The following is a 13,614-nucleotide window of genomic DNA, read 5'->3' as shown; positions in this document are numbered from 1 at the left end:
CCGCCCAAGGGCGGAGCTCGCCCCTTTTCGCGCCAAGCCGGGACAGACGCTCCCGCCCGCCAGCCCCGATCCGTCCGGCCATGGCCGCCTCCGCCGTGCCCGGCTACTCGCCCGGCTTCAAGAAGCCGCCGGCGACGCTGCGGCTGAAGAGAAAACGGCTGCGGAGGAGCGACCTCCCCGACGCCGCCGCCGCCGTCGCTCCCCCGCTCTGCGGCGCGGCCCCGGCGGCCCCCTCCGCGCCCGCACGCCGCAACCCCTTCTCCAGCCTGGACAACGCGCCGCGGGCGGCCGGCACCCCCCAGCCGCGGGAGCGGGACCGGCGGCCGCCGCTACCACCAGCGGGAGGGTCCCCCTCGGCAGCGCCCTTCTGGCAGGTAGGGCCGAGCCCCGGCCCCGCGGCGGCGGAGCAGGGCCGGAGGGGCGAGGGGAGAAACGGGAAGGGCCCCGCCGGTAGAGGGGGGGCCTCCGGGCCGGTGCCGGCAGCCATCGTCCTCCGCCGGGCGCGGCGGCCCCGGGCCCCAGCCCGTTCCCCTTGAAAAAGGCAGCCCCCGAGCCTGGGCTCGCCTTAGCTTGGTGCATAGGTTGAAAGCGAGGTAGTGCGCTTCTCTGTGTTCGGGTCTGGGCGCCGCAGGTTAAGAAGGACATTGAGGTGCTGAAGCGTGTCCAGAGAAGGGCAGCGAAGCTGGTGAGGGGTCTGGAGAACAAGTCTTATGAGGAGCGGCTGAGGGAAGTGGGGTTGTTTAGCCTGGAGAAAAGGAGGCTGAGGGGAGACCTTATGGCTCTCTACAGCTACCTGAAAGGAGGTTGTGGTGAGGTGGGGGTCGGTCTCTCCCCCCAAGTAACAGCCTATAGGACAAGAGGAAATGGCCTCAAGCTGTACCAGGGGAGGTTTAGGTTAGACATTAGGAAAAACTTCTACACTGGAAGGGTTATCAAAGGCTGGAACAGGCTGCCCAGGGAAGTGGTTGAATCGCCATCCTTGGATCTACTGAAAAGCCATCTATATATGGTGCTCAGGGACATGGTTTAGAAGTGGGCCTGGTGGAGTTACATAAGGGTTGGATTTGATGATCTTAAAGGTCTTTTCCAGCCATAACGATTCTATGATTCAATATAGGCGCCTTTTGATCATACCCAAGGGTGGATACTTGCGGTGTGTATGTGCTGGCTGTCACTCCTGACATTTCACTGCAAGGGGCATTTTTTTTAATTATCAACTTGATGCTTATTTTGTGCTGCATCTTACACTCCTCCTTTATTCAGCTTTTAGAGCCTGTTTGTGAAGATAAGGCCATCAGGAGAGCAGAGCCCTCTGAAAGAACCGACATCCTCGCCCTAACCGATGTACGAAACCATGCATGCTGCTTCTGAAATGTTTCCAGCTGTTCTCAGTTCAGAAAAAAAGGCTGAAATTGTTTAACTTAGTATTTGATGGTCCATTTCTGTCTAAGATGATGTACTGAAATGTCAGTGTCCAAGGAAATTTCTTAAATTGCCTTCAAGTTTACTGTTACGGTGACAGTCTTTTAAAAGCCAGCCTTCTCCCTGATGTCGCTACTGCTACCATTCCACTTGACAGAGGTGGTTGTCTTCTTCCAGTTTTATTACCATGTTGACCGTAATTCTTCCGGTTCTTTGGTTTATATTTTGATGAGATGAGGATGTTCTTCGAAGTGATGTATCCTCTGCAGTCTTTTATTCAGCTGCAGAAATGGAATAAACACAACTTCACCAGGTCCATAAGAAGGAGAGAATACCTGAAAACCAGTCCTTGAAAGAGAGTTTCAAGCAGATAATGCCTAATGTTGTTACAGGTTCAGAAACTTAAGTTTAAGCTAACTTAGTAGAATAGAAAAGTGACCTCTCAAAGAACGCAAACTGTCCTAGAGCTCCCCAGTGGGTTTTTTTTTGCATCCTCTAGGAAGTGTCTGATACTACAATCACCAAGAGAGTATGAAATGAAATGTTGTTTTTGCATGGGAGTTCTTGTCTTCATAAACTTCAGGCTAAGTTTTCTTTTTTTGAACTGGTCATCTTGTATCCGTTCCTAGTTTATGACTTTTGGAAAGACTTCTGTGAGTGAAAACCCTCTTCTGCTTTTTATAAACAATATAATGCTGTATTTCTAGTAGAATCTGTTATTGACTAAAATAATCAGTTGAGTATAAACTGTGACTTTGGTTAGCCTATGAACGGTCAAATTCTGTGTAACTTGAAATCCAGAAAATCTGTCTGCGAAAGGTTTTTTTTAAGTATGTCTCTTAACTTAATGCAAATACTTCCTTAGGATCAACTTGAGCTAGACATTTTTGCTGTTGCACTGAATCGGACAAAAACATGCAGGAGATGACAGGTTTAACTTGTCTTTTTGTAGGCTATTAAAGTCAAGATGTTACATGTAGTAGCATAGTCCAGTATCTGGTTGGCCTACCTGCCAGGAGAGATTTATTAAATGAATGTGGGAGGAGACCTAACCACGCTAAAATAAAAATAGGTAGCTATGTAGGGGTTTTCTTAAATTTGTTGTGGGTTAACTTATGCTATTTCTGTTTTGTAAGGACTTTCATTCACCTGTTGCTGTACCTGAAGTTCCCTTCTCACCAAGATGTGAATTTCCTGCAGACTGGAGTATTAAAACACGACTTCTCTTTATGTCTTCCCAACCTTTTACCTGGGCAGAACACTTAAAAGCACAAGAGGAAGCTCAAGGATTTGCTCAGCATTGTAGAGCTACAGAAACAAACTTGCCACAGAGCATACAGGTAATACTTCAGAGGGTAACTCAAAGCTCCAGCTTCAGAAAGGAGAACATATCTTTGAACTTTCCTTAAACATACTGGCAGTGAAGGCTTCAGTTTTGGTTTGGTCTTGCATTAAGAATAAGGCTCATTTAGACTACTAATCTAATTCTGTCCATCGTTTGTACCTATAGTGGCAAACAGTGATGAATGGTCATTTAACTTCAGCTGTGGAGCAGTTGCTGGTTGCTGTCCCATCTCTCTTTAGTCCGGCTTATTCACAAGCCTGTTCTGGATTGTTTTTTTTAGCATCTAATGTAATATTTTTTTTAATCCATCACTCGTCATGCTGCCTTAAGTAAAGCATTACTGTCCTCATAAAATACTTTTTGACATCTAGGAACCAAAACTGTCGACAGAACTGCGTTGTGCCTTTCAGCAAAGCCTCGTTTATTGGCTTCACCCTTCACTGCCATGGCTGCAGCTGTTCCCTCGGATTGGAGCAGACAGAAGAATAGTTGGGAAGGCCAGTCCTTGGTCACAGGATGAAGCCTTGCAACAAGTGCTAATGAGTGACTGGTAAGGGGAACCAAACAACTAATGTATTTAGTAAGATTAAGACAATAGGATTTTAATTAATGCACAAGTTCTTTCCATTTTTATGAGAAAGCTTTTTAATTTGGTTTTCTTCCTTCAGCTAGAATGCTCATTATTTTGAGGATCCAATTAAGGACACATAAGACTAAAGCTACCTTCTTGTGTTAAATGCCCCTCTCCAATCTTAGTTGTTGATTTGGGTAGAATTCCATAAATCCTGTTAGCCGGTTGCCTTTGATGCTACATGTAAACCCATGTGCTAGAAAGCAAGTATGCTGGAAAAGCACAGCGCTCACAAACAGGATGTGTTTCTAAACCATATGCTAGAAAGCAAGTATGTTGGAGGAGTGCAGCACTCGCAAACAGGCTGCCTTTCAGAGGAGTGCAGCTCCCTAGATGTTGAGCACGTCTGAAAACCCAGCTGATCATTCAGTATGCTCTCAAACCTGCACAGAGTACACATCCCTGACACCCAGCCAAATCCAGTCTGATGCATCGATAGCAAAGAATTAACTTCAGTTACTGAATTGTTTTATTCTAATTTGCAGGTCAGTCAGCTTTACTTCTCTGTACAATCTGCTCAAAGCCAAACTGTGTCCCTACTTCTATGTATGTACCTACCAGTTTACTGTCCTGTTCCGTGCAGCTGGTCTTGCGGGAAGTGACGTTATCACAGCTGTAATTTCGCCCACAACTAGAGGTTTAAGGGAAGCCATGAGAAATGAAGGTAAAGTGAAACCAGTCCAACTAGGATTTGAATAACTGATGAAGTGCATTAGCTGTGTCACAAAACCATTAATTGCTTCCTTTCCTCCTCTGTTCAAGGCATAGAGTTTTCTTTACCTTTGGTAGAAGAAAGTAAAGCCAGGAAACAGAAAAACTCTGAAGTGAACTTGGAAAGCAAAGTTGCTAACAGCCTCGAAGCAGGCAACAGCATGGAAGATGGAGAGTATGTAATAAAGTCTTCTATAATGCTAGAATTCACGTGCATCTGCAGACTCCTACACATCCCATTTGGAAAACCTTTGCTGGAAGTATTGCCCTCCTAACAACAATTCTGTGTTTCCCAGGGAACTAGCTCCAAGCGATGATGATGATGAAAGTTTCTCTTGGCTCGAGGAGATGGGAGTCCAAGACAAGGTGAAGAAACCAGATGCTATTTCTATTAAACTGTATCCTTTCCTTGCACATCAAGATGTATAACACTGGAAAACCATGCAGGTGTTACCTTTTTGTGGTATAGATTTAAGTTTTATCAAAGCTTTGAAGAACTTATTCCCAAATATTAATACTCACATTACTGCTTATTAAAAGATTCTGCATGCCTTTTTGAGTTTCTTTATTAGTGTGGCATAGTAGGGACACAGCTGTAAACCAGAACAGCTGTTGCTGAGAAACTGGGTGTGTTTCAGAGGGACCAATTAACTCTAGTCTTTCTCTAGTTCCATTTGCACTTGGGAGCACCTGAGATTTTTAATAATGAAATCAGAAGTCAGGTTTAAGATGCTTAGTATTTGAAGAACAAATCTGAATGAGTGTAAAGCTTGGTGTTGTTGTTTCTTTTTTTTAAATTTTTGTTTAAATGACTTGATTGGCCGGAGGGGTGGGTTTCTCCTGGAGTTGCACTGCTCTGATTCTTCTTTTGGTGCATTGATGCTTTTTACTTCCTCATGGTTTTCCTTTGACTCCAGACAATACAGTCGTAAGGAGAAGCATGAGGTTCAGATGGATCACAGACCCGAATCCCTTGCATTAGTGAAAGGAACAAACACATTCACCTTGCTGAACTTCTTGATAAACTGTAAGAGCCTAGTGGCCGTTGCAGGTCCACAAGCAGGGCTTCCACCAACTCTGTTGTCCCCTGTTGCTTTCCGAGGTGGAACAATGCAAACGCTCAAAGTAAGTAACACAACTGTCTCTGTTTTCTAAGAAAAGAAAGTTGTTTCTTCACCCAGTAAATTAGACACTGACTTTGTATAGTTTCCCTCAGGTACTGCAGAGTAATTTTTGTTCCTATAGCAATTTTAACTGTGATATAGACTGCTCCTAAATCGTCTCTATCCACATAGATCTGTGCTGCTAAACTGAAATCCTAGTATTTCCATTCTTCGCGTCCTGAAAAAAAAGAGGTTAAGCAGACTTCCCAGATACTGAAATGGTTCTTAAAAAGATACTATTATGGGGTCTCAAACTATCACAGCTGCTTGCAACAAGGGAGCCTCAGAACCATGGCTCACCATCTGTTACTGTAAGGAGGTGGTGGGTGCTACAGTATATGCTATCAATATAGGTGGTGCGGTCATCTTCCACCAGAGAAGTTGTTCGTACTGTTCTTCTGCAGGTAACTTTCTTAATACTGTATAGCATTCCTGCATATCACAGTTGAGACACCTTAAGAGTTGCTAGAAAGACAGTAAAACCATCATAACGCTCATGTACTGAACAGTAAGTTGACAATATTGAAAAGCATTTTGAACCTTTAGTGGGGCTGTGGCACCGCAGTGTTAAAGTAAATGAAAATTAGGACTTGATTTTTGCATGTCAAAAACTAATCCTGTGTGGTCTTGTCTTCAGGCTCGAAGTATAAACGCCAAAGCCAGGGCTCGCTTGGCATATGAGGATATATTCAGTTTAGAGATTGTAGGCCCTGTCATGCCTCATGCCTTGCATTCGCTGACCATGCTGCTCAAGGCTGCACAGAGGGGAGCGTTCTCTGCTGTATTCTATGCACATGAGCCAACCGCGGTGTTTAATGCTCATCTTGACGATGCAAGCCCTGCCTTAAATAGGGTAAGGAAACTAGTAGAGACAATCTTTCCTGTTAGGAATAGTATCTTTATTGCAAACCATAGGACATCGAGTGACACAAAACTTTCCCTTAATACATGGGGTTTACACCCAGTTACTTGTGATCACCGCCTGACAGTCCTTGTGGCTTGTCTTTCCCTCGGGAATTGAATAATTGGAAAACTAGCTTTTCCGGAGTTCCCCAGAGGTACCCAAATGAACATTAAGAACTACAGGTATTTCAACCAGAAATACCCATTCCATGTCTCTCTTTTTCATGTGAATTTCTACAGGAAACCGTACACAAAGATCTTACTGCCTGTGGACTGCATCCTAAGACTTTGGATCAACTGAGTCAGTGTCCAACACTGGGAAAATCTTGCATCCGATCTCTGGAAATGAAAGATTATGCTTATACCTGGAAGTCCTAGCTGTGCTGGTTCCACTTCATGGAAAAGAATGCTCTCTACTGTGCAGTTGCTGTACTTCATTTGGGTCTACACGGGCAGCACCTATGCCCTACCAGGAGGGATACAATCTAGTTGTACGTTACAGACAACAACTATTGCACATCACCCATCATAAAACACTTCAAAGGACTTTTAAAGGGAATGAAGGAAAAGGCCTTGGACATCTCCTTTTGTATTTTAGAAAGCCTTTTTTAAATAAAACTTGGTAAAACACTATTATCTTTTTATTGGTCTGAATTGCGTCTGAAAGGTCTGTATTCGTTATGCACATGCAAATTCTATTCTGAAGTACAGAATCTCTGCTGCTGCTCTGTGTGGTAACTCCTATTTTGGATAGGGGGAATTCTTGGCAAAACCCCTTCCAAGACTGCTTACAGCACCTTGCCAGAAGCTTGGTAGCTACACCTTGGTATGTTGTACCTCTTGGTTTAGAGTCAGCACGCAAAGATAGATGGAAAGTCAGATGGACAGAGTTCTGGCTGCAGCCGAGTCACATTAAAAGGTTATGATTCCTCAGAACTGCCCGGGCTAGCTCTCCAGTATTCCCGTACCCACGCTTACCTTAAAATGAGCTAGACTTTTAAGAAGCCATTTGTACAAACTATCACCTGAATCAGATCAAGTTGGAGGAATGAAATAGTTGTGCCACCTGATGAAAGACAGAAAATGAGAGGCAGCAGGGAGCTGCTGCTGTGACTCTCTACGTTCGTAGTAATAGCAGAGTCTATTAACCCATTTAATGCAGTCTGTTTCACTTCAGGTGGAGTAGGCAAAGCCGTTATTTTGGAGGTATGTCTCTTTTTATACAGCTATTGGGCAATCAGATCCCTGCAGCAGAGAATACTAAATCTGCAGACCAAGATGTAGAATACCATCACGTGCTTGTGCGCTCCAGCAAGATTTCTAATTCAACTGGTATTTTGCACAGAAAATAAAGCTCAGGCCGTGTGGTCGGCTGCTGCTACAGCGCCCTTCTGCTCACCACCTCAGAACCTGTCTGTGTTCTGTAACGGTAACATTACACTGTAGCCAGGTCTTACTTGAGGAAACAACCTGTAAACCTAAAAATCTGACCATGTAAAGAAGTTCCTGCAGATTGAGGCATGATGAAAGCTTCCTGTGCCTTTCAGTTACTCTGTATTGACACCACCTGAAGTATCATCCCCCAGGAATACAGCATGTATACAATGACACTGGAATACTTTACATTTGTTACTTTACGGTAACTACCATGACACTGTCAGACCAGTGGTACCCTGAACAAGGTAACATCTAGAAAACCTAGATAAAGGGAAAGTCCCTCTCTTACAATGGAAAAAGGCACCAGAATATTAAATACTCTGATAATACTCTTGTTTCTGGTAGAGTTCAGGGTAGTACAATCCAGCCTTAGTTAATCGTTACACTTCTCCCTAACTAATCTAGAAGCAAATTACTGAACTTTTCCCCTTTGATTAGTATCAGACACCAGGTGTGGAAATCCAGTGCCAATGGCATTGTGGGGAATACCAAAAGACTGGGTTTCTAAAGTGGCTGGTGTGTTAATGACACTCATTTCCAGTCACTTTTTAAGAGAGCAACAGTTAACTCGATGCCTTTTTAAATCTGTCTTGTCTGCCTCTGTCAGGCATAGCCGCTCCTACTGGGCTTGGCAGTCCGCTGTGAACTAACCCCCAGCCCAGGGCTACAGGTCACCAGCAGCGGTTCTCACAGCGACCACGTTCTGGTGCACGGAACAGAGCGCGGCTTCCCCTGCTGTCACATGGGAGAGCCCTTCTGAAAGCTGCTTGTCACCTCAGAGCCCACTGCCCCTGTTCTGGAAAAGGCAGCACCTTCCAAGCGTGCCCTTGAGGAGTGGGCCTACTTACAGTGCATAGTAGCACATGGAACAAGTTACTGAAAGCTATAGGAAAAAAGCAGTTCTGTAGCTGGCCCTATGGGCAAGCAATTTTAATCAAGCCAATAACCATTTTGGTATGTGAACTTGAGCCTGCCTGTTTCTAGGAAATACAGTAATTACTAATAACTTCAGTTCCAGTTTGTGTTTCCGCATCTAGCATATGAGGTATTGAAACACCAACACCAATGATAGCTTGCAGTCATTTAAAAAAAATTGAATTGCAAGTACATTCTTGTTATCTAGAATTGTGTAATTTCAACATTTTACCACCAAACTCTTTTATCACGTGCTTTGCACTGTGACCTGAGCCGTAGCTCCTCCCTGCACTGTAAAGTGTCAGTTGGTTTTAAGTCATAGCTTTGCCTGTCATTTCAGAAGCGTATTTCCAGTTGCTTACAGCTCTGGGATTCAGCGCTGTTCTTGAAGCATAGTTGGCTCCAGTGAACTTTCCCTATAAAAGCTACAGCATTGCACTACCCGGTCTGCTGCTCTTCTACCTAAAGGTATTTTCCATAAATACTACCACTACTCCAGATGCTTGTCGAGCAGGAAGACTTATTTATTTAACCTGTCCAAATGGGTGAATACTCATCACAACTATGATTTGTTTGGGAGAGCTAGAGACTAAAGCAGTTGATTAAGACTTCATATAGTTTTTGCAGTTTGAGAGGCAATTTCAAAATTTCCAAGGCATAGGAGCTTCACCTTCCTGCTCCTCCAGTCCTAACTATTTGAAAACTACAAATGAGAAGACTGCCAAAAAATCGTTCTGGTGGAAGCTGGCTACAAGTTCTGGGACACCTGTTTCAAAATGCTCCCCCCTTGCGTGACACGGAAGTCAGAAGCACTTCCAGTAAGATTACTTCCAGGAAAATAATTCTGCAGCAAAAGGAAATCCAACAGCCAAACAGATCACGTCTTCCATCAGCAGGAGTCACAGGCTATTCACCTTTAAGACAGCTGAAGTGCTGCATAAATAACCAGGTTCCAAGAGAGCGTTTCCTAGTTGTTCTTTTTAATATATCACTACTTTTCTATTCCTGCATGCAAAGGACACTCAAACCAATTCCAATTTACAAATTTAACAGAAGCACATCGCTGCACTAGCTTTAGATTCACGTATCATTCTAAACAACAAGGAATGAAACTAAAACAGAAACCTCAAAATCAAGAACGGTCACAATTAGGGCATTGCAGACCTTAATTTTCTTTTTTTATGTCTTCCTTAAGACCAAAGGTTAAACCCACATACAGTACCACATCTTTAAGGCATGAAATCCAGAACTTTCCTAAACAGTTATTTTTTAAACCGAGTCTCCAGTGGGACTGAATTCATCTGCTCCTTGCTGCTGTGAGATAACATGTATCTTTACATTATACATGGGGAATACAGACCCAAAAAAAAAAAAAAAAAAAAGAGCAAAACAAGAGATTGTACGTTCCCAGATTTGATACTGTACAGCTGTGAAAGCAGTGCTGACGTGGACACCAGATTTAACAGAATGATCACCATCTCTCACGTTTTACCTCTATCAAACCAGACATTTAAACAAAAGTCTGATAAGGATCTGCTCCCACATCCCGAGTTAATGACTTTTAAGTTGTACATCAAAAAGCCAGACTTCAGCTAAGCTAGATACAATACCCAGTTCTCCCAGAGTAGATCTTTCCATTGCTGTACCATCTCATTTTCTTTTGGATTTTATACACACTTTCCAGCTAGTTCAGCAAACAAGGCAAGAAGATTTTCAAACATTTAGTCAGAGACTGAAGGCGAGACGCCAAAGGGAAAAAGTTTAATTAAAGACAACTACGTCCATGAAAATTAACTTAGGCATTTCTAGAGCGCTTTGACAGACTAGTAAGGGGTTTATTTCTCAGAAATGCGCAGTGGAGAACCAGATACCATTTCTCTGCTGTACACAACACGAGACATCGATCCTTGTCCCTTTAGGGCAAAGGCAGACACCTTATTCTGTAACAGTTGACAGAATACATACACACAGAGTCGCCTTACTTTGCGGAAGAAGAGGTACTCGTCATTCTTCACCTCCACGTTCCTACTACCATTGCAAAGGTCATTCACATCAGGCCTGAGCACAGCCTTACTGCGTACAAACTGTATTTTGTTCCTGCCCCAGACGAAGCTCTGGTCAGTAGATGTCATACAAAGAGACCTCAAAAAGACTTTTCTGAAATAAGCACCTGAACCACTAGAGTCTGTAAATCCTGGCAATCTGCTCATCACTCAGACAAATCTGGCAGGAGGTGTACAATGCCCTTTCCAATTCAAAGTGCACATAGCTAAAATACTAATACGTCTTAAATTAAAAAAAAAAAAAAAAAAAAAAAAAAAAAAAGAGGAAGGAAAAGCTTTCTACATACTCTTCCTTGTCAAACTGCCAAAACTCTGGATCAGGCTGTCTCCTTGAGGGCAGAGTACCATTACAGAAAATTTAAGCCCAAGGAGTTAATTTGGTAATAGTCCAAAGCAACCAAAAATGACTAGAACTGATTCTGCAACCCTAGCAGCTGCTGATAATCTTGATAAAGCATAGTTTTATACTGTGCGTTTCTTCAAAAAATTGTTTTGGCATACATTTTTAATTACTGTTTACTGACCAGTGATTAAGATTATGAACTTGTGCTGCTTTATTGACTGAGTTGGGTACAACAATTTAAGCATCATTCTATCCCCTCCCTCCCCCCCGAATCCAGTTGTAGATTTGTTAAGAGTTTAAAATTCACATTAACCACAAATTCATACAATCAACATCAGGCAGTGTGTTAATTTGTTTGGAATAGACAACTCCATCATCTCCCTTCTTAGAACATGCAGGGAGAGTCACCTTTACATCGCAAGTCTCATCGGTTCCATTGCTGGACTTTCTGCCATCCCTTTGAACGTAAGTCTTTTGCCTAATCGCGTATGTCCTAGAGTATGGGCTGTACGGCCAGTTGCAGTGCACCACCGAGTTAAACCCCCAAATGAAATTCAAAGAGAAGCCGCAGCATTAACACTGTACAACAGGGCTGCCGCCGCGGGCTTTCTCACAGGGGTCCCAGTACTGGCCCAGTATCTGTCCAGCAGTACACGCCAGCCTCGACTAGACTAAGGTAAGCCACGTAAGCCACACGCCCTTTTACCAGCTGCCGGCAAAAGTGCACGAGTAGCTTTACCGAGACCAGGGAAAACTGCAGCATAGTACAAAACAGTATGAAAGTGTTAACATTCCGTATTGAAGAGAAATTGCATGAGTTTTAAAACAAGGGTTTGGATTACTGATGCCTCCAGAGTCTGTCATCTGATTTAGTCATTTAAGAAATAATTACATCACTAATGTAAACAATATAAACATACCAAAAACTAAGTATGATTTAAATACATTTTGATGGTACAAAAGAAAAACCTGAAGGTGTCTGTACAGTTTTTACAACGTGGGAATTGCCGATGTATTTACAACATGAAAGGGCAAATACCATTTTTGTGCAGAGTAAAATTATCTGAAATAATGTCAATATAAAAAACAATATCTAGCGGTGTGAGGCACTCCTAAACATGGTGGTATTAACCATGCTTTCCTTTGGTACAAGTCCCATCGCTTGGAGAGCCGCAGTTGCTGCTGTGGCTTTAGCATGCTTCTTATTAAGGCTGGCAAAAGTAGGCCTATATTCGTTTCCATTGACTCTCACCTGTTTAGGAAAGAGGGGGAGGAAAAAAAGGAAGCGTTAGAAAGTGCCTCTTCATTTCTGCTTCGAGGCTCCTTTAAGCACATTCTCTATGTAATTCCTCTTTAGACATAGACAAAATCCACGTCTGGTCTGTAAGCACAATCATTTCCAAGTAGTAACTGCTAATACAAGGTCTTACATGAAAAAGAAAGCCCACATCGTAACATAACTGAAGGACAAAAACCACTAAATCTCACTCACTACCTTTACAACAGTAAGATTCAACATCACGCCTGCAAGTAAACAGCAAGAATATGAAACCACATAGGTGATTAATTTTAGTAAGTGGAATAGCGTGTTTGTTGACAAATTTACACATTAATGTGCTTGAGAGCTCTATTTTGGCCTTCACAGAAACAGGACTGAAATTAGCAGTCCTCATCCATGCCTGAGGTGGCTTGTATGCTTATATACAGATGTAAACATGAATTTACATCACCTTTAATAGAGAAACCACCAGCAAACAAGGAAACTCAAACATACCTTAAAGATAAAATGTTTGCGATGATCAGGCCCACTATCATCCACCAACACAAATTCAGGTGGTGACCATCTTCTTTTGTTACAGATCTCCATCAATGCAGAAACTGGATGTTTACCTTAAAGATAAAATGTATTTGAAATTTCAACGCCACTCTCAAAGCAATCATTTTAAATGAGTTTTTTTTTAGACAAGTAAGAATCTCACCTGAAAGATCCTTCATCACAACATAATGTCCAGATCTCTTTTGTGCCTTCTCTCCCACAGCAACAAGCCCTAAACAAAACACAATAAAGTTTACATTTATGATTCCCACCTGATTTCTGTATTCTCATCAGTAAAGCATTAACATGTATCAGTGGAGATGAAACCTGGAGACACCATGCAACTGTCTTTTCACAAGTCTTTCAACCCTCCCTTTCATCCAGCTTTTTTTTCCCTCCATACTACATGTAACATTCTTCTCAACTGCTCCATGAAGACTCCGAACAAGCCAGGCAGTAGAAAACTTTGAGTAGTCTTATGCAAGTCAGGAAACCCCTGGTATTCCATGCCACCTTTGGAGAAACACTGAACAAGAGATAAACTTAAAAACATTTCCTCATTCAGTATTTGCTTTGTGCAACCCGAAAGTCATCCACTGTCTTAACAGTTTGCCTCTAACATAAAAAGCATCTGAAGTATTTCCATGAAACAGCAAAAAGTGTACCTAGTATGTCCTTTTATGATTCGAGTAACACAGTGCTGTGTTCTGATAACATGTGCTCTCTTTATTTAACTGTATTAAAATATTCATCCTTTATGTGCAATTCAAAGCCCAATTACCGTGATTTCAATCACACCTCAATATAAATTAGCAGAAAAGCATGCAACTGGGCCCCAACTCAATACAAAGAGCACGAAGTTCCA

At 42.7% G+C, this 13,614-nt stretch overlaps 2 protein-coding genes across 3 annotated transcripts in view; one reads left to right on the top strand and one right to left on the bottom strand.

Annotated features, from left to right (window-relative positions):
• Position 1: 1 nt before the first annotated feature.
• Positions 2–9,202, top strand: DONSON (DNA replication fork stabilization factor DONSON). Its single transcript, XM_082487053.1, has 10 exons — positions 2–374; positions 1,264–1,344; positions 2,559–2,762; positions 3,139–3,317; positions 3,884–4,062; positions 4,161–4,284; positions 4,406–4,507; positions 5,036–5,234; positions 5,910–6,125; positions 6,416–9,202. Exons 1-10 carry the CDS (start codon positions 81–83, stop codon positions 6,551–6,553), a joined length of 1,716 nt encoding a protein of 571 aa, XP_082343179.1. The 5' UTR covers positions 2–80; the 3' UTR covers positions 6,554–9,202.
• Positions 9,203–10,260: 1,058 nt separating this feature from the next.
• SON (SON DNA and RNA binding protein) overlaps positions 10,261–13,614 on the bottom strand; it is a 40,358-nt gene continuing 37,004 nt past the window's right edge. For both annotated transcript variants that reach the window (XM_082485010.1, XM_082485011.1), the window contains exons 10-12: positions 12,913–12,981; positions 12,708–12,823; positions 10,261–12,185 (exon numbers count right to left, since the gene is read on the bottom strand). In XM_082485010.1, the coding sequence (XP_082341136.1) occupies positions 12,027–12,185; positions 12,708–12,823; positions 12,913–12,981 (344 nt within the window). In that variant the 3' untranslated portion in view covers positions 10,261–12,026. The remainder of the gene's footprint in view (positions 12,186–12,707; positions 12,824–12,912; positions 12,982–13,614) is intronic.

Source organism: Vanellus vanellus, assembly GCF_965231255.1.
Source record: "Vanellus vanellus genome assembly, chromosome: 1".
NCBI classification, from domain to species: Eukaryota; Metazoa; Chordata; class Aves; order Charadriiformes; family Charadriidae; genus Vanellus; species Vanellus vanellus.
This window is presented reverse-complemented; position numbering and strand designations above follow the sequence as displayed.